Genomic DNA, 22,121 nt, shown 5'->3' on the forward strand with positions numbered 1-22,121 from the left:
AACACAGTTCCTGGTAATTTATTTTTCTTCTCTTTAGAAACACCTGCCTTCTGCAACCTTTGGTAGCTCTGCAATGACTACATTGTTAAATAAGGAGAAGACCAGACCACTATTTTACATACATATCTTGTTTTGCATGTTTTTATTTTGCAGTCCATGACATTGCACTCCTTTTCCTGACTGGATCCCAACCTCAACCTCAGTATAACTCTGCAAGCACCCACCTTCAAGGCTTGCAGCACAAAACTCACAATTGATCTCAACTTCTAGAAGCTGCTTTAGCTGCAGTATCAAGAATGCTAGCAATGCACATACACATACATATTTGCAAGTGGGATTGATTTCCCTGTCTGATAAATTTTGATCCCCCTGACTGACTTTCTTTAGATGAGGGAAAGCTGCTTCTGCGTTTGAACTTTTAGTCTACACTTCCCCATGAGAACTAATCTCTTCGATGTTCACATTTTCACTTAGCTTTAGCTATAGATACTTCTTCTGTGATGATTCTATAATGTCCAAGTCACAGTGGAGGTGCTTTCAAGGATGAAAATGGCTGACACCACATTTTCAATCACATGCAGTGAATCACCAGTTCCTTCTCTTAAAAAAAAAAAACAACAAACTAAACACAGCCCAAACTAAATGATCCTCCTTTGATGTTGCTTACCGCTTTGGGACCAATCTCATATGCAATAATTATTCAGGACTCCTAAATCAAAGACAGACTATTAGGATGAACAGTGAAAAAGCATCTTCTCCAAGAAAAAACTTTCAGAACACTTCAGGAGATTAAGTGGTAAGTTGTATTTTTTCATTCTTTTTCCTGTGTGGTTTTTTATTTGGTTTTGTTTTTTCTTTAAGAGCACCCATATCCTAATAATTATGTCTCATTTTTACCTCTAGAAAAAAAAAACAACCACTTTCTGGAACAAGCATATGACGTGACCCCAGTTTGCCTGTGTATTCACTTAAATTTTGACTTTACTGTCTTGGAATAAACACTAGGCAAATGGAACAGAAATTAAATTATACTCATCAAAAGCAAAGCACTAAAACATGAACTTAAAATATGAAGGAACACACATACTCAGAAGGAATGGTTCCTTGGTTGAGCCTTCTTTTTGTCTGAATGCATCATAAAGGAAGTTATGTTTCATTACTGAAAAAACATTTTGGCTGCTTTCATAGCTGCAAAGAAGGGTAATTAAGACTGTCAAGAAAACACATTGAACAGCTGCATATTGTTAACAAAAGCACCATTATATGACTGCTCTGAAAAAAACCGGCAATTTAAACATTCACATTTCCTAGAAGTTAGATATTTTTCCAAGCTCCAGTAGATACCAAAAAATGTTTTTTTCCTATAAATCTAGGTCATATATCAGTCATATTTCAAGCCAGCAGGATGGTCCTAGTTTGAGAACACATCCACATACATAAGAAGTCAATGCCAGTATGAAAACTTCACCAATTGAAAACTGCGTCACTGAAGAAAAAAAATAAAAAATTATTAAGCCACTTTTTAAGATGGAATTAGCTGAAATTTTCTTAGTCTGCAGGTATGCCTGAAGCCCAAATAAAGACAGAGTAATCCTTCCAGCCTGCACTGAAAAGGACCATTAAGAAATACTTACTCATCAAAGATCAGGTCTGGAGCAAAATAGAGGAACTGGCTGTTGGTATGTTTGTACGATCTCCAACTCAAGGCAAACGATGACAGACACATCCATGAATACTGAATTAAAGTAATTTGGTCCTCAAGAGGCAAGTTTCTGAATCCTAGAGATCAAACCAGAAAATACCCATGAACTACACTGCGCTCTACAAGGGTTGGCCAAACCAGCACTGAATACATTGCTCATGATTATTCTAGTATTAATGAATAAGAGCAACACTCCCACAAAGTATACTTCTGAAAAAACAAAACCGTAATTTTTCATTCCAGTGACAAAACATGTTTTTTTATTAAGAGGCTATTATTCAAAATGAAAGCTTTTTAAATATCAATCACAGACATATGAAACAAACATTACATACATCAAAAAAACCAGCAATCTTCTCTCAGATGTTCATCACACACCCCCTTGTGAGGGTTTTCAACACAGCCCATAGATTAAAGATGCAATTTGTCAATCAAATAGTTCATTAAGATAAAAGAAACAGTGAAGTGAAATTTCACCAAATGCCTCATGGTCCTACCTGGAAGTATCTTTGCCCACTTCACCACCTGAATCATCTGCTTGCCGGCCAGGCGGTTTAAGGTGGAAAGCAGGTACTCTGCTGTGTCTGGCTTCGAACTGTCATATCCTGCATACACGATCTCTGGTTCAATGCTTTCAAGGATCTTAACAGGAGAGGGAGTAAGTGCTGGTGAGATAGCAGACATGTGGGGGACAAGTGCTGTGTTTACAGAAGGCTCCGTCACGGGCGCAATGTACGTCGTCCCTTCCTCGGGGCTCTGGGGTGGTGGCTGCTGCCGCTGCTGTGGCTGCTCCTCATGCATCCCTTTCAATTTCCCCAACTTTTTGGACTTCCGGGCTGTGAAGATGAGCAGCACAAGAACCAAGTCAGCATAGAAAGCCAGCGTAACCCTGGCTTTATAGAAAATGAAAGCGTAAGTATCATCTCAAAGTTCAAGTGAAACAGGTGCAAGACCTTAAGAAATACCTCACTACCTGGAGCATTGTTAGAATGGAAAAAAGACCAGAAGACATATATAAGCTCATTTTCATTGCTTTACTGGATGTTTTTGTAAGTGACAGAATGTCCAGTATCTGTCTCCATACAGACATGCATAAAAACATCCTAGTTACTGAAATATTTAATCAGCACCAACTACAGAAGTCTACTTGTTTTGTAGCTTAAATGAATCACTTATCACTTACAAGTCTGCAATTCATGTTCTCCGTTGCATTTGGTCATCAAAAGTAATCTCCCTGGCAATGCCTAAAATTAGCAGGCCCAGAGCCCTCCTAAGCTTTTGAGTCGTAGTACCCACCCTGGCTGTGCCTCAACTCGAAATGCAGTCAGTGCATTTTGAACAGCCTAAGCTAGTCACATCCCTTTGCTTTTGCTGCTTTGATACTTCTGTAAGAGCTTCACCCCCTTCTCTTTAGTAGTTCTGAAATAACGCTAAAAATATTTACCCAGTTAAAGAAAACACGCTGAGCTTTATGTAACACCTTTCACACTGCTATCAACATTTCTCTAATGATTTGCCTTCCCTTTTTTTTCCTTTAATGCTACCCTCCTGACTTATCTTTACTAAGTATTCTTAGAAGACAGCAATGCTAGTGTGCTTCCAGTCTTTGCAGAGATGCCAGTCATTCTCTGTGGGTTGCCTTCTCAACTTTGCCATGTGAAGCACAGACACATAAGCTGGCAGAAAGCCCTGCTCCCACCCGAGCAAAATGATCTTGTATTGTGAGGAAAGAATGGGGAATAAAAAGCAAGACAATTAAGTTATAAAACCACACACACAAAAGATCCCAAACCAAAAGCCCATTACCCCCTTTTTTGCGATAGGAAAATGTAACTAAAGTAATCTTTAAAATCAATAAATAATGAACTAAATGTAAATGTTCTCAGCTCTTTTCAGAGTAACTTCTCTCAAATAGTCTTCCTTATCTATCTGTACACAGCTAAAACCCTCGTCTGGACTTTTATCTTCCTGTCTCTTGATTATTGCAACATCCCTTTTACTGGCATTAGTAAGCACAAGTTTATCTCACTCCTATTTAGAATACTACTGCGAACACCCTTCTCAGTCCATGCCCTCTCCCAAATTTATCTCCTCGAGTTTTTTACCCATCATCAATTCCCCTCCCTAGCTTTTCTTAAATATAGTGCCTTTCCTGCAGTTTCAGGATCCTTTCTGGCCAATCTCCATCTCACCCCTCCTCTCCATTATTGAAACGTTCACTTCCACTCCAGCTCAGCATGCCATGCCACTGCCTCCTGGGAAGTTTTCAAAGCTTGCTCTATGTACTTCTTCCTACTCCTCTTATTAGAATGCATAAAACTCCCCACAAAGATCCACAGAACTACCTCATTACTCTTCTACAAACTCCTCAAAACCCACGTTTTAAGAAAACCCTCCTCAACAGTGGAGCTGCTGTTGCTCCGAGACCATTGCTGGCGACAGCAGCCATTAGTGTTTTACCGTTTCCTTAAAATTGGGGCTGCCTGCCCAGAGCCAGCAGCTGTGACTGAGCTTGTAGAGCCTGCGAGGCAGGATACAGACGCCCAGGGTCCAGGACAATGCACACCCAAGTGCAACAATAGCCTGTTGTTTTCAACACTTCCTTGCTGGGAGAGTACCTTGAACTCCGAGGAGCTTGGCTCATCCCAAGATCCAAAAGAAAAGCTTGTTTGTTAGGGTAAACATGGGACACTGCTATAGATAACAGTGATGTTACCACTCGTACACAAGATCTTGAAGGCGCCCAGTCAAAGAGCCACTCCTTGACTATCATCTTCAAAACAGGAATACAATTCACTACCACTGTAGCACGTATTGCACTGAGCAGTTAAGCGCAAAATCTGAACATCAGTTTGGTGTTGTTTCCATCACACAACAAAAGAAGGATCTTGCTGGCTGATTTCAGCATCAGTGTCGCTCAAGAGATCTACAGAGAACTTTGGAGATCTTTGTGTAACTTTCCTCACTTTTCCTTTAGAGAGTTGGACACCATTTCATTAATTCACCGACAGCATGTACATCTGCTTTCAACAATTTCTTCATTTCTCTATGCCTGCAAACAGTCAGACCAAGTGAGGTGGGTTTAATTTTTTAATAAGAGGATTAAATATGCAAATAAAAATGTGCCGGTCCTAATAAAATTTAGTTTAAAATTCTGTTGTCCAACTATCTACATATACTTAACAGAAACTTCCTAATCACCTGAAGCATTAGCACAGATTACATAGGGAAACACAGGAATTGTTGTCATTTGATGTTATAAGAAAGAGGTGAGACAAGTATCCGTCGGGAAAGGTTTCACTGCAGCTGATTCTGTCTCAAGAGATGGGACAGATGAGAAGACCCTTATGAAAGTCCCTTCCAATCCTATTTCTTACTTTTCTATTACAAAACTCTTTAAAAAGCTCATTCAAATAATGAAGCACAACTGAAGATTTTTCATCCTCCAGTGCATCAAGTTACACGGATGCTGACATCCATTCTTCAAGATGAAATTTCCGTTCCTAGTACCCAAAAAGCCATTTTACAAAGCAACAACTGATCAGACATTTTGTTAAACAAGCTTTTTCCTCACTGCAAAATAAAATAGAGGGAGTTACAGGCAAAGCAGACAACTCTGATAAATTAAATTCTGAAAAGTAAGTGGAAATGCTGCTGTTCCCCATTTGATGCAGTCGCACCTACGTGACGATGTCCTGATGAAATCGCTTGGAGCATTAAATATAGTTTGCATTTACCTTGGAAAGGCAAAGCTGAACTTCCACATTTTTCAACAAAAAAAATCCCAAAAGCAAAGCAAGGATGGACAAGCTCAGCAGAATACCCGATGATGAGTTAACAGGGCTATTGGCCACTGAAAATAGAGTTTAAAAATAAGCCTGAAGGAGTGGATAGAGATTAGTGTTTGCTGTTATTATTCATTATGTTTTATCAGGCACTAGGGTTTTTTTCTGTTACCAAAACAGGACTAAAAATAAAGAATTTTACATATCTTTCATGTTTGCAGAGACAAAAAAAAAAGCATTCTCACCATAACTACACCGGAATAAGAAATTTATTGGTTTACCAACTCCATCAAGAATCTAGCAACACAGATAACTGATTACGTATTAAGACAAACTTTTGCATGTTCTATTCTCTAAGAGGTTTTCATTAAAGGAAAAAAAGAAATAACATTCTTCCATGTATAATACTGGCATAAAAATGTGTTTTAGTTTCGTTTTCTTCATTATAATGCCTTTAAAATGAAGCTGAGAAAAACATTACTGCTTGACAGTCATGTTTACAGTGAAGAAAACTGTATTTTTCATTTGGTTTCATGCCAGTGCTATAGCTCAACTGGTTTGGTAACTCCCACAGAAACCAGCAACTAAATATTAAATACAAACTCTGAGCAGTGCGTACTCAGAGTCAGTCTTTTGAAGCTGTTTTTCACGTTTGCTCTTTAACTGCAATACCAACTATAAAACCACCAAAGCCACCTCTGAATTGGTGGGTAAAAGCCAAGCTCATCAGGATTGCGGCGTGGAAACGTTCAAGAAGTCACAGGCTCTCCACACAGACCAGGGGATGGGGCACACATGGGACATTTCACATGGCAATGCTCAAGCCTGAAGCCTATTTGGGGTTAGGACAAGACTTTCATCCAAATGACTGCACAGCCAGTGACTGCATGTTATCTCTAACTGCAGGACTTCTTGCAGCTCCTGTTCAGCGTTATTGCAGCCAGCATATCATTTTGTGATCCCTGTATTTTTAAATCATCTGAGATACAGTAATAGTTGAAGAAAAACAAACAATAGTGAAAGACACACTGCAGATATACCTGAGGTTAACACCTCAAATATCTGAAACGACTTTTGTTGAATAAGTATTTTAGAAGATCTTGTACATTGCAATAAGTAATGAAAAATAACATGAAGCATCTGAAAAGTCACATAAAATTGAAAAGGGATGTAGAACAGACCTCCTTTGTAGCTCTAACAATAAGTTACATTATAACAGAGGAATAAATAAGCTAAAAGTCTGACTGCAAATAGCAGTCCCTGTTCTTCTGGAAGCAAAGTTTTACCTGGATTTAATATGAGCAGGCCCGTGTCCAACATGTTCAAAGAAAAGCCTACAAATTCTGCAAAACCGCATGTTGTTCCACATGCTTGGAAGACCTCAACGAGAGCAGCCCGCATCACCAGCTTGCTTGTTTGTCACCCTCAATGTCAGTCCCACCTACCTAGAAAGGGACAATGGTATTGCTGCAGAGGCACTGAGGAAGGCTGAGATGCCATATTAAAAGCAATTTAACAGTCTTGAGCTCTGTCAAGACTGTAAGGCAAATTAGTATCTTTCCCCTCTTACTACAGCCTCAGCCTTGTGATCTAGCAAAGAGACGTGACTTAATAATTTGAAAACAGCTATTGGCAGGAGACTGGGGTGGATTTAGACCTGGACAACTGGTTCCTTAGTATTGACCCATCATCTGTAAGACTCCTGTTGCAAAGCCGAAACAGGGAGGTGCAATTTCAGGATTGGGAGTTTTCGTGCCATCTGTAAAACACTGAATAGGCTTCTGGTCATTTGCAACAGTGAATGCTACTCTAGGTCAAATAACAGTACATTAACTGAATGTGACCATATTGTAAATTGTTTTCTGAATACAAATTAATGTGAACATCAGCTACAAACCTATGGCATTCCTGATTTGTAAAGGTTAAGTTTGAGGTATTCGGGTAGTTACAAGACAGGCAAGGTACTATACGCTCTTTTAAAAATACCATAGGAAAGTTACACATACTATACAAGATGAGTCTAGAGGGAGCTAATCTATACTCCCTTTGTCCCCAGGGAATATACACAAATTAAGTTATGGACTCCACACAGCCACACATCTGACAACTGTTTTTCATAGGCTCAAAATTAATGATTTTCAGCAGCAGTATTGTTAAAAAAGAAAACAGGATCCAAAACTGCCAAAGAACAAAATGCTATCAACAGTGGATAAAAGACATATATATTATTATTTAACTCAGCAGTTTTATAACAGAGCAATATCTTGTTTGCAGAATTATATCAGTCTTTAAATTTAGCAAATGAATAATCTAAAATGCTCTGCAAATTCATGCTGGCATCCGGTGCCCTAAAAAGAAATCTGAAGTTTTGAAAATTATCCATAGTTCTATGCAGAGTGAATTACAAGACTTGCAATGATAATTCCCTGCAATTATTGTTTTTTAAAAAAATGATATTCAGAGCTTGCCTTGCTGCCTATCAAAACCCCATTATTATTTGCATAGCTAAAGACATGATATAGACGACTAAGAGCTTTATTTATCATACATGTAAAGCTCTGCCAGAGCCAGGACCAACGTGATCCTGACCCAACAGATCTTTATTCTACCCATGTTGCAGAGTACATTTGAATCAGTAAGTGTTATCAAAGTGATATCAAAAGATAAGAACGTACACTACCTCTAGCTTAAAGCACAGAACATCAGCAGAAGGAAAGGGGAAACCAAAATGGATACAGCACAGAACACAGGAAGCAATGGATGTTTAAAAAAAAAAAAAGGTAAAGGAGAGGAAGAGAAAGCAGCAGTTTGAGTAAATGCATGTAATTACAAAGACAAAGTGAGGGGGGATCACAACATGCACTTCAAACAGGTATAACTTGGGGTTATTTCAAAGTACGTACAGTACTACCAGTGATCTAGGCAGTCTGAGGGTAGACAATATGCTGCAAAACACACACATTCTGACCACCTTTAACTGTGCCTGCCCTGTACGCCATGCCAGCGTACACCTGCATTTCAAATACTTGAGCTCCTCCATCCAGGTCCCAACCTCACCACTCGAACTCTGCACCTGAGCTACAACCACCACCACCACCTCCCTCTCAACCTCAACAGCTATCAGCTTTCCCCCTTCCACCCTACGCCCGCACACCCCTCCACTGCTGCCTGCCTCTCTTCTCCAAAAGCGACCTACGGCACCTTGCTGCATCAGATTCACCAAAGGTCAAGCTGCCAACTCTCCCCTTGAGGCAGCTGTAGCAGCCTTTAGGTAGGCTCTCCTCTGAGCCCTCACCAAACATACATACTTTGTCACTTGCTTCCACCTTTGTATAGATAAATGCTCCATCAAAATGCCACTTTTTCCTGCTCTGAATCTTTTCATCATGTTTGCCTGGTGCCTTTGCCTCACTTACTTCAGTGAGCTGACATCTGTTCTCATTAGCTATTTTACTGCTACCGCAAATAGTGTCTCCCTTCCCCCAAATCAGTTGTATCTTGACATATATGAAAATTTTGAGCTATCTTGGTACAGACATTTTTTCACTTAAGTGTCTAGCACAATGGGTATGAGATTTGCTGAGAAATTTCTAGATAATAATACAGACATTTTTTATATATATACACACACACACGCAAATGCATGGAATAAAGTGAAAAGCAGTAATGCAAACAAGATCTTACAGCATCATCCCATTTGCTCTCCAAAGTGCATTCAGGCATGCACCCTTTATTCGCCAGGGAACAACCAAGACAGGACTCTAAAGCTTCCATAAACCAGCTACCAACTTTGGGAAGCAAATCACTGCTTTTCAGGTAGAGCTTTGGTCACCTCCAAATGTGACCCCAAGTGTTGTTCCATGTGTAAGAGGAAAGGCCAGGTACAAATCTGGGAGACACACAGACAAGTGGTTGAGTCATTGGTTTGACTGGACAGACCAAGAGGAGGAAGGAAATGAAAACTAACCACTGAGGCAGGGGCCAAGGACTTAAAAGGAGAGGACAAGATTCCTTTCTCACAGAAGACACACCACCAAAAGGACTTTGCTCTTGCAAAGCAGTGGCCTTTCAAAGGCGGTTTCTGCAGTGGCATTTGGATATGCTGAAGAGATCAACTAGTTTGTCTAAATATGCAAAGAAAGGAAGACTGCAGCTGGCAAGGAAAAAGAATAAAGGTCTTGCCTTCACATAGCAAAATAAAATTTAAAATCTGTTTCTGACAGCTGTGACCCAGAGGAGATAGAAAGTGATAGAAAAATGGTATCACTTGCCATGAGCCTGAGGAATCAGTATATTAACAAAGCAATGAAAATTTCCTGATTTTTTATCCTTCACCAGCAAAAGCAAGCTTTTACTGGAAAATAAGCTTAAAGTCAATGATTGAATTCAGTAGAATGAAACGGTAGCAATAACTGAAATAATGACATAGTTTGGCATTGCCAACATCATTCACAACTGCTTACTAATTAATAAGTAACACTTTAATCTGACAGGATTGGACAGCTTAAAGACAAGGAATAAACATGCATGAAGTCTGATTTATGGGTATGTCAAATTTTATTTGCCTTCATTCAGACCCTGCAAAGATCCAGGCACATCCATAAATGTAATTCTTGTTCTTGGTTCACATTCAGTATACCAAAAAGGAGGTACAGCACAGATGAAAGAGCGAGCTTCTAACACACATTTTAATCTACATAATTGTACACTATTTTCATTGTGTTCATTTAAACATATTTTGGTTCTTTATTCCAGTTGGGTTTAAGCTACTAGTAAAACTGACTGTAACTAGGTAAATATTTCCAGCTTATTTCTTCACTTATAGGACAATTTCAGAGGTGTTTGTATTTTGTTTTGTTTGGAACAGATTCTAATATACAATGCAGTGCAATGATGCTCCAGTACAGCATTGTAAAGCATAGACACAATATATGTGAAGCAGTTTATCCTCTTGCTTTGAGTAAGATCAACTATATTTTGCCCAACCCAGTGTGTTTTTAATCTCCAATAAAGGGAATTCCGCAATATCCCCCATCTTCCTCTAACGTCTAACCAGTCAGTTTTCCCCCAACATCTCCAATGTTGCATCATTGTTTCTGCAGTAAAGTTCATTTCTCTTCATCATTCCCCTAGTGCCCATAAAAACAACTTATCATTCCTGTCCTCTCTTTTACACCACTTCTCGTATTGAAAGACTGATATCATGGCCTTCTTAATATGTTTCTCTCTTCTACACTAAAATAAATCGAGTTTCTTCAACTCTTCCTTACAGATTTATGGTTTTTTTCTAAGCTTCTTATTATCCTTGTTCTTGGGCGGCCTGTAGTCTGTATACAGCTTTCTTCAGGCACACAATATGAAGTTTCAGAAAGGAAGATGCAGTTTAGATTAAGGAAACCTTTCTAAATGTAAAGGTCTGAAAAACTGGAATAGGTTATCAAGGGACACAGCAGAGACTTCCATACTGGAGATCTTCAAGAAGAGGTAAGAGACATATCCATCAGGAAGGACACAGGTACTGCTAATCCTACTAACCAGCACAATTTCCTAAGGTTGCCCCATCCCCACTACCCTGACCAGCAGTGCTGAAAACCAGACACTGTCATCAGGCCTACGCTTGCCAGCTCTGACAAGAAGGGAATAATGCCTTAGTATCAAACGAGACTTGCCTATTTTTGCAACAATTTTACATCACTGACTCAAATTTAACATACAATCATCATGCAACTCTGCTTCTTTCTTCACTGCAATCTTAAACAGATGCTCTCAGGTATTTCATTCTTGCAAACCTCAACTTGCACTTCTCAAGATAATCCTCTGCACTTTTATGGAAAATGCCATCAGGTTAGTTTCAGACACTAGAACTGAAGATGCTTTTGAATTCTGATTCTGGCCACAGAGGAGAATTTCCTACATATTCACTCCCTACTTTGTTATGCAAGTAATTAGTAAAACTGTAGACCCAGAACTGACCCTCAACAGGACCCTACTTCAGATTCTCTTCCAGTGTGGCAACAAACCACTCACAGCTACTTTTGGAGAATGTTATTTCAAGTAATTATGCACTCACTTAATGAGAAATCTTATAATATTTTAATGAGAATTCTGCATTCCTTTCTGATTATACTTATGGCTAAAGATATTGAGTGGTGAAATACAAACACCTACAGGGAGGTGGCACCTCATAACTGCGCTTGCACACATCTCATGGAACAGACACTGTTCCTCTGCAGTGTGCTGGCTTTTGCATGCAGGATTCAGGACTGTAGATCCACTGCCACAGAGACCTGCTTGCAAGGACAGCCTTCATAGCACAGATAAAAGAAGCAGCCTTGCAAAGACAAGAGCCATCACAGTTGCATCAGATAAACCAAGGTGAAAGCCCAGATCAAATCTTGTGTATTTTGAGGTCTGAGTCAATGATGAAGCTCAGGTTACCTACTTGTCTGATGAGTGGGACAGTGATGTCTACAGCAATCAAGAAGGGAAGGCACTGGGAAGGGTCTGGGTAAGAAAGAGAGGGAATTAATCCCTCTTTTAGATGTGCCGAGCTTCAGGCTACGCATTCGTGAAGAGATAGCGGACAAAAGTAACAAAAGAAAGCTGAGTTCCAAAGTGCATTTTACAGGAATATTTAGGTTGTCAGGGAAAATGTCTAACACATTTGCTTGTTTCTCAGCAATCCTCAAAGTGATAATTAATTGAAAAATAACAGTTTCATAGGGGTACTCCTCCCCGTGTGGGAACAACTTTTACCAAATGCCAATTAGTGGTTTCCTGTTAAAAATCAAATCAAGCTGTTTTTGATAAAGCTTTTTAATGAGAAATAGCTAAAGTATGAAAATTCCCCCCACATATATTTCATATAAAATCCCAAACTGACATCATGCAGTCTCACAGCTAACATTTTTGATACATAAAACTCCCTCTTGTACTGCTTCATTAATTTCAAAAGAAATGTATTTACTAAATATTTAAATAATCCAACAAAGCCTTAAAAAAAGCTTACAAAAGAAAATTATAAAGTTAATGAAAGCCAATCTTAATCAGTCCTTTTCAGATGCTCCCAAAACTCCTATTTTACTATCTATTCATTCTTCAAATGTATGGCAAATTCAAGCATTTTTGAGCTAAGCATTGTCTACTAAATGCATCAGTCATTTTGACTATTCATCAAATAGATTTAAAGACCAGCAGTAAAATGCCAACAATGAATGTGAAGAGTAGATCACCTACAATTCCAGTATTTGTTGCCTACAACTCCAAGACACCTGCAGCAATGAAACATCAGCAGCTTGAACTACTAGCATTGGTAATAACTTGGTTGAAAACAAAGTTAGGGAAACTTTGGAGAACAGATTTTGAAATCTTCCACTGTACCACACTGAATGCTCTTGGCTATGATCACTGGTTTCTGCCTTGTGCCAAGTGACAACCTTCCTCCCAAGACATCCATTCCCGTCCAACCTTCTGCAGGCGTTCCTCATCCAAGTCTTCTCTCTTGCTTTTATTTGAGTTGATACCCAATGCTAAGTCTGATTTATGCGCCCTTCATCCTGATCATAACACTAAGTCATCTCAATTGCCCCCGATACAGCCCTGTAGACATTTACTACATTGTGAAATTTCCTCTTCATATTTACATTGGAGACACAGGTACTCAAGCTTTTCAGTTTTTCAAAAACGTTGATGAGCAAACTCTGCCGCAGCACCTCTCATCCTGTATCTTGAGTGCTCATGCTTCCACTCCATGCTAAAGAGCGTGCCATGCTTTAAATGCTTCATTTTTGTTCTTGCACTACTATTACTGGAACTCAGCTTGATAAGTGCTGCACTTCCCTCTGTCGTCTGATTACATCGTAACACACCACATCCCCACTGGTATTTTTCCCAAGTAACAAAAATTTTGAGATACTTTGTCTCCTCACCTGTACAATTTCCATATCCCCAGTTATTATGAACTCAGATTTCTCTCAGATGATGTTATTTCTAATACTTCCAATGCTGCTGGTCTGTCCCTCATCTTCTAGAAATCATCTACCCTGCTTCCCAGAACAGTAATGCTATCTGTGAAATACAAGCTGGCTGTTTATCTTCTGCAGTCGTCTCAGCCGAATTTTTCGGACCACCCAGTTCATGATTAGTCATAAAAAAAAAGAATATAACCATGTTAATCTCCTGCTTTAATAAACCACCCTGAATGTTAGTGAAACACCCTGTATGTGATATTAACCACCTTTCCAGGGAAAATGCAACTCTGCAATATTACCCACATGTATGATTTGAATCATGAAACTGAGCATCTCTCTGCAACTGACAGTGTGGCAGTCGAAGCAGAGTATTAGCCAGTAATGACTAAAATTAATACATGCCCCTCTAAGAAGATGTCTAAATGACACGCCTGAATGTGCTTGGACCATGTGCAGACAGACCCAGAAGCCACATGCAAGTTTCCTCAGCTCACTCTTTCCAGTATGACAACAAAACACAGATACTAAAAATGGAAAAGGCATGCACTTGGGAATTGGTGGGGAAAAAAGCAGGAAATGAGATTCAAAACAAAATACAAGTTACTACAGTAATTCTGAAGCAAGGTACATGAGAAGACAAGGGGAACAAACAACAGATTCACGTGCTAAGGCACAATCTGTGATTGAATAAATTTTCTTTGTGACATTACTGGAGTAAAGCACAGCTCTAGAGTCAATTTAAAACCTGTGAGGTGCCAAAGTAGCAGACAATCAAAAAAGCAACACAATGTCAGAAGAAAGGGCACAAGACTTGCATAGCCTTAGCATCATTGCTTCTTCAAAACATGCTGTCACACAGAGGACAGAGATACAGAGTAACTCATTCAATGAAGCTCAGTGATGTCAAAATCTAAAAAGTCTTTTTGTACATGGAAATAACATTTTCACTTTTTATTTGCACAAAAATTATCTAGCTTAATCCTACTTACCTAATATTAATCGTAGTCTGGAAGAGAGCCAGGACGGTTGCACGATCCATGCTCTTACTCAGACCAGAGCCAACTGTACCCTCATCACTTCCGGCAAATGTTTGTCTCACCTGATCTTTAAGACGCCCAACAGCAGACTGCACATCTTCCCCAGACCTTCTATTCAAGTGCTTCCCTGGCCTTATGGTAACAGATACTCTCCCATTTCCTCACTTGCATCTTCCTTGCTGCTCATTACTTCTTGTCCCGCTTTTCACAGATATGGAAAGCAGATCATCTCCATTCTCTCTTTACCAACGCTTGTTGCTAAAGCAACACTTGTTGCCCCCTCTTCAACTTTCCCTCCAGCCTTTTTTTGCACTAAACAATACTAAGTAATTCAATCTGGCCCCACCAGTCAAGTTTTACAGGCTGCTGATCACTCTCATTGCTCTACTCCAGGCTCTTCCAAACTGGTCCACAGGACACCTGCAGGCAACTAACTAGGGTTTTAACAAAAACCCCTATTCACCGTAGCAAGCCCACCATACTTTGTGTCCAAAGCTGTGTCAGGCATGGCAAGATAAATCTTCACACCCTTTTACTCAGGTGGAAACTCACTGAAGCAATGGCTCGGCAGAAGCTAAAAGGACAAGTTCTTTCTGCTCCTACGGCTTCTCACAGTGACGGGGAAGTGAGTAATGGAAACACACCACCACAAACCACAGGGGGAGGTTTCAGAAGGGCTCTGGTGATAACCAGCAGCTCTGGAAAGAGGAACGGGAGACACAGACATGCTTTCATAGCAGGGACTACACTTTTACTGTGGGGAAGATTAAAAAGGATATGGACTTAGAGCACTGTGGAAGGAAGCATGATAATTTAGTGATTCAGGAAAAAACAAAACATCACCAAGAGCTGCATGTAACGAATTTCAGAAATGCTGAAGCATTCTGGTCTGCTCCAGCACAACGAGACAAAGCAATGAACAAAGGTGTTACAGGCTTGCTTGCTTTTATGCAGCTGTATGAGCAACAAAGATAAACAGCAATTAATTTCAGGATTCTTAGGAAAATAGGTTATTAAATACCTTACAAGACAGAGAAGTGGTGTACCAGGGCACAGGGGGAAAAGGGGGATTAGCCTTTGTCCTGGGGAGTCAAGAGGCCACAAACGTCACCTACCCTGGGAGCATCCTGGAGGTGAAAGCTGGAGCCCTGACAACAGACAGAAAAGCTTAAAAGCTCATGGGCACTGCACAGGGGATCCACACAAGACAGCCAGTGAATGCCTGGCAGAAGACATCCAAGGAAGAGCCACTGCTGTGCTTCAGTTGTGTCACCTAACAGCAGCACAACGGTGGGAGATTTTTTTGCACCTCTTTTGGGAGGACCTAAACCTTCCTCTCAGAAAGCTGTGATCGCCTCTCTCCGTTCTGTGTTTTGAACCAAAGCAAGACATCACATACAGAATATGAACTGCTCAGGAAAGAGCAACCTCTGAGCCTGTACAGGCTGTAGAGGCACCTGCCGCCATGTGATGCGAGGCTGGCTGGGACGCTCCCAGCAGGAGACCCGAAAAACTGCACCTCCTTTGGGAGGCTGGCAACTGAGGGTGTTATGCTGAGAATGGTACGATGGAGCGTCCAGCAGATAAAACAGGGAAGTCTGGAGTTCAGCACACCCGTGCCAAAAGCCAGAAAGGTTGTTCTTGGAGAAAAGACAAATGTTGCTGGTAGCTGGGCGCTCATCAGAAGGCAGAGCTGAAACCAGCAAAACTTAAAAAAAACCACAGGAGTACTAAAAACATGAACCCGATTAGGAGTTTGATCAAAGACTGCTGAATGTGAGCAGTGTGCTTTCGGGCTACGGAAGTGCGTCTTCTTGAGCTGCCTTCACATATGAAATAAAATCATCAGAAAAATGTAAAGTACAATGATGTGCTTTCAATACCATTTTTTAGTCAATGCCTGAGAGATTACTCTGGCATTACCAGCCCTCTTCAAAATTCTGCATTTTTAATCATCATTCCTCAAACAGTTTCTTAATAGTTGTGGCAAGTGAGTGTTCTGATAGTTATCTACAATATTCTTGACGATGGTTCAAGTTGAAAAGTTAGAGGGTCATCTTGAGAGCAGGGCAAGAGCAGTATCTTGTAACATGGAGGAAGATGGACACAAAAGTAGGAAAAGTTCATTGCTGAACAAATTGGTTCCTACAAGATCCGAAACATCAGGACAGACTTTTTTTTTTTTCCTTAAAAAAAAAAAAATAATCACAAGGTGTGGGGTGGTGCAGTAACACCAGTGCCTTAAGAACAACTGCCTCTACTCATGCAGAAGGGTGTCTTCTTTTGAAGAGTCACCAACATGGACTTCATGCAACAACATGAATTTCCCTGCTGATCCCTCTTATGAGTACATCCATGAGACAATTTGGGAGACCTAACAAAATCACAACACAAGGTAGCATGGTGCTACCTACATGTACATCTTAAGGTTACATTACTCTGTTGGGCTCGATACACTGTACGTGCAAATAAAAGTAGGTAAATTAGTGCTTCACTTCTTAGCTAAGAGAAAGAGCGGATTTTAACACAATCTCATAACTTGATGGATTTCTATCTTAACACAGATGTTTTCTGAAATTGTCACACCCAGAAAAATACGAATGTTCTTTGAAACAATACCAATGATAATCTAGACATTGGTAGGTACCACAACTAAGTTGTCCAGCTAAAATGTAAGAAAAGTTGACAACATGAGGATTTGCTTCACAAAACCCACAAATAACAAATAACCTACAAATAACAATATACTGTTGTATATTGGTAAAAGTCTCTTGGAAGAACTGATACAAACCTAGCTGAATGTTCAAATTAAAAAAATAAATTGACTAGATTCCCTCAGAAGAAAATGCTACACAATAAATGCAAATAGAAATGCAGTTAAAGTTAATGGGTATTTTAAAATACTTTGCAGTTAAAGTTTAAATGAAAAATAAAAGTTAATTATACATGTACCCAAAATTGCTTTAGTTTCTTACACATAGGGGTTTCTTTCCTTTCAAATTTATGACACTTTTAGTAGAAAGTTGGTAGAAATTTTTAAGGAAAACCAGGACGATACAATTTTGCTGTATTTAGTTTTTCCTTAGTTTTCAGTTTTCTAATACTCATCATTTTTTTCCTCTTCGTTTTCTCCCTATTGCTTTCTTTTTCTCAAAAAGATAGGAACAATGATAACATAAAACACATAAGCTGCAGTAACTGAAAATAATACCACAGTTTTAAATCCCTACGAGTTATTAAACAGAAAATGGAAAGCTGAGCAAAAAGGTGAAGTACTGTATCTTACTACTCATTCTCTCATTTAACCTATTTTTCAGATTATTGAAATATTTTAATGTATAAAAAGTAAGGATATCTGCAAGTGAAGACTGGAAATCAGACACAGCATCTTGTGCATGAAGCGTCTTACATATGTAAATGTATGCAAACCCAAGACTCAAATTTCACAGGCAGTCTCTGCAGAAAGCACGACGAACTATGTCATTTGCAAGGTGAAATCTATTTTATATCCCTTTGATATCCAAAGGGTACTTCACCAAGCTGCTTCTCACTGTTGTGGGAGACCAGTGAGTCTCAGCAGTGTTTTATAGAGGAGCCAAGGCAGGAAAGGATTGCAGTCCTACACGGTACAGACCTCTCAACACGTTTTTGTCCGCTATGCATGTATGGCACATCACATGGCAGAAGAGGGATCTTCTCTGATCATGCAGCAGAAGAGAAGGGGATGCCTGGTCACTACATCACATTAGAGGGGCTAGGACTAACCTGCCAACAAAAGAGGTGGGGGGGTATGTCCTCAAGTCACACCATATAAAACATTTCCCTTCTCCAGGCTTCAGCACAGAGCATGGCACACAGGAGTCAAACCAGGAGGCTCTGCGTGCCACTGGTTGCAATGCAGTGGCCCAGGCGCTGCTGCGAGGCACCAGCTGCCTTGCTGGATGCAGCTGCTGGTGGTGTAAGAAACCATGCTGAGCACCACTGTGGGACTGGGAGGTCTCACCGAGACCCTCTCCTCGGTGCTGCCGTGGGAACAGCAGCATGAGGTGGGAGTCAAATGAAAATGTCTCGTGCGGAAGTGAGAGACTCCACAAATCTGATCACGGCGTATGCTGGAAGAAACTTCACAATTCATAACGTCATTCTGGTCCATAATTAACTGAAAATTAATTACAGAATCTTGAAAAGAGCATAAACCAAATATGGGCCAGCATACCTTCATAGTGCAGTTGCTCACTCTGAATGTCTTCCAATAATTAAGTCTAGCATATGGCATTGGAGTTAAAAAAAAAAAAAAACCACACACGAAAACAAAACAACAAACAAACTACGATTCCCAAAAAAGTTTTGGAGTCCTACTTGCCTAAGGGATATATCTGTCTGCAGTGCACACACATACTTTCTAGAAATGAGGAGGATGAATTAACGTGATATTTGGCAACTTCAGCTTTGCAGAAATTACAGGTTGCAGATGCTTCTTATAAAATCAAAACGGAAACTGAGAAAAGAACATAATTAGGTAAATTATTTGCTGACTTGATGAATAATTTTTGAAAGATTATTAGAGGATATGAGAGCTTGGAAAATGCTCCAGTTTTTCAACAAACAAAAGGAGGAGGTAAACAATAAAACTGAGAAATTAATTTGGTTGAGCATTCTTGAAAAGGTGTATTTTGTATCACCGAATTACACATATTTTTTAAAAGGTGCTTAAAACATGGCATGCTGCCACACATCAAAATGTATGTACATTTTTTTTTAGAAAAAAATGTAGCATGCTGGGAATTAGAAGATATGCCATCAAAACAAACCTGTAACACTTTGACACAGTAAAGAAAAGAAAGAACATTTTACAAATACTGAGAAAGAATACAACTAAAAGGGAAAAAAAACTGAACAAAAACGGAAAAAGATCAGTAGATTAATTGGAGATTATGTAAAAATGTGCTGCAAGGAACATGAAAACTCTCTGATTTCCAGTTTTCCACTACAGATATTATTAATAACTTCAGTAACAGTATAAAGACAATCACAAATTTTCAAATTACAAAATTTGCTTTATAAACCCCCTATTGCAGTAACTGGGAGGAGCTGGGAAGCAGCCTGGGGTCTTTCACTCCCATCTGTAGATGAGGAGAGCTGCAAAGGAGAGTTAAGTGCTTTTCCAGACCATGGGAGACCTTGTTCCCTGATACAACATTTCTTCTACATCAACTGGACATTCTTTGTGGGATTTTTTTGGTTTTTTGTTGTTGTTGTGTTTTTGTTTGTTTGTTTTTGTTTTTTAATGAGGGGATAAAATATTATAATTATGTACAAGTGGAAAAGAAATGGCTTCAGCAACTTGCACACATTTCAGCCCTGAGCTATGCCCATGACCCTTTTGCATATCATCTTACTCTCTCACGAACCAAACACATAGGCATTGCTGATACAGTTTGTTTTTTGTGTTTACCTTTGCTTCCATTTGGAGGGTGAGAGCTTAAATTAGATCTACTGCACAAAGAGCACAGCACTGTGCAGTGTGACTCAGCTATAGAGTACTATGCTGCAAATAGGACTTAAACTAAATTGCATTTATAAATTCATTTTCCTCCGGCTCCTTACTGATCACACTAACAAAATACTTGCACATTTTGCCTCTAAGTCCAAATTAGAAACAGGTAATGGAGTAATGTATATTCTTGGCAAAACTAGGCTGACCACACGAAGCTACAATGTATCTTCATAATAACATGAACATACTCAGTCTATTCAGGCTAATTATGAAAAAACGTTATTTAATACCAAACCCTGCAAATTTATACGACGAGAAAATTACTGTTTTCAAATATGCATTAATATCTCTTCTTGCCATTTCCACCTCCTTTTTTGTGATGATCTCCACCATACCAGAAACCCCCTGCAACAGCGCAAAGAAGTTCCCAAAATTAAGTCCGAGATGCTGTGTTACTCCTCCATAGATGCCCAATGCAAAGCTCATCACCGAGGAAGAAGGATGGCCTAAGCAGCAAATGGCCTTAAGCTACCAACATTTCTTGCCAGACCTGGACTGGCTCAAAGGCTGAAAGATCCGTTAGCATAATTTGGCAGGTCTTGGGGCTCTCTAAACAGTAACACTGTCTCTGGGCTGCAGGCACTTTACATCTCTCCAGCAGTCCTTCTCCTCTGCCTCCAACCTGGCCTTTCTCTCCTGGACCATGCAGAAGGCACCGTATTGCATTGACATGCAGAGCCATTCCCCACTATCTCATTCATGGCAGTGATGGAAGGACCTTTTTATGCCATTTTAGCTCCTTTATGTGGCATAAACAGATCACATCAGGTATGGGAATTTCACCTTAGCTTCTCTATGTGGGGGGGAGGGGCGGGGGTGGGGAGAATCACCAAAACAGCTCAACCACAAAGCTTAACAACGTGCCAGCTGTACACTGTAAAGGTAGACTGGGCCTTCTAGGTCATTAAATGCAGATCACTAACTACAATTTCCAGCAGGCTACCAAGTTCCGATACAAGGGACGATTTTTTCAATGCATTCCTCATTTACAGCCTTCCAGCCAATTTAAAAAAAAAAGAGCAGCCCCCTCAAGCAAAAAGTTTACCCCTCCCTCCTTGTTTCTGTGTGGACAACACTGTGTGAACACGTCCTTCGAAACACACCAGGAAATCGCAGTGATGAACTCATGACATTGTAGACGAAGTGTCACGTGTTGCTGTTCCAAAAGGTTATCAAGCTGGACGGCAGCCCCGTATTTTGCTGGAGTGCTAAGCACACTTGCCTGTCTAGCATGGCAGGCTCACAGGAGCTCTGCTGGTGCTGCACAGGGCACGGCAACGGAGGATGCCCTGTACCAGCTGCTGATGGGCTCCAGCGAAATTGCCAGCACTCCAGGTAGCTGGGCTTCCTGCTCCACAGGCAGTTTCAGCACCTTTTTTTGGTAAGGAGGAGCTACTACCATGGAGCTCCCGTTTCAAAGGTGCCGTTCCGCTTCCCATTCAATAGCGCGGTTCAAAATCAAGGGAACGCTGTCAGCCCCCAGCATGCCACAACCTGGTCCTATTTTCCTTTGGGAAGCAAAAACAAGGGGCCTAGGGGGCAACACAGCATCTCAAAATTGGGAAAGGGGTTGAAAGAGGTCTTAACAGGGCTACTGTCCCCAAAAAAGTATGGAGCGGCTTGCTTGAGTACTTCTGCTGGGAGATAAGACAGAAAAAGAAGTGTGCGAGGTAGAAAAAAGGTACAACACAGCAGCCAGGAACCAGGATTTTGCATATAAGCTATGAAAGATAAGCAGCTAAATCTGCCTGTAGAACTAAGCTACTAGGAGAATACATCCAGGAGGATAAAAAGCAAATTACGAGATAGGAAATGATTTGGAGGAATCAATGCAACTGTGTTATAATCTTCTGGAACAGTGAGAACACTCTAAGGGAAGGGCCACCCTGTGCATAAGGGAAACGACCTGCAACAGTATCCAAACTTCCGTTCACAGACAACATAATAAACCTAAGAGTGGTGGGAAAAAGTGATTTGTAACACAACTTGCTCAGGTGATGGCTTGAAACAAGACACCCACTGAAGCACAGCCAGAATTGTGTGGACATAGCAACTGAAGAATCAAAGCAA

At 40.2% G+C, this 22,121-nt stretch overlaps 1 protein-coding gene across 2 annotated transcripts in view; it reads right to left on the reverse strand.

Moving 5' to 3' along the window:
• NR3C2 (nuclear receptor subfamily 3 group C member 2) overlaps window positions 1-22,121 on the reverse strand; it is a gene marked incomplete at both ends in the record, with an annotated part of 207,464 nt that overhangs the window by 32,043 nt on the left and 153,300 nt on the right. The window contains 2 exons of one of the 2 annotated variants that reach the window (XM_081999312.1): window positions 1,635-1,779; window positions 2,200-2,538. In XM_081999312.1, the coding sequence (XP_081855438.1) occupies window positions 1,635-1,779; window positions 2,200-2,538 (484 nt within the window). The remainder of the gene's footprint in view (window positions 1-1,634; window positions 1,780-2,199; window positions 2,539-22,121) is intronic. The other variant, XM_081999313.1, reaches the window with a different exon arrangement.

The sequence above is a fragment of the Phaethon aethereus genome (assembly GCF_964289735.1).
Source record: "Phaethon aethereus genome assembly, chromosome: 4".
Lineage (NCBI taxonomy): Eukaryota > Metazoa > Chordata > Aves > Phaethontiformes > Phaethontidae > Phaethon > Phaethon aethereus.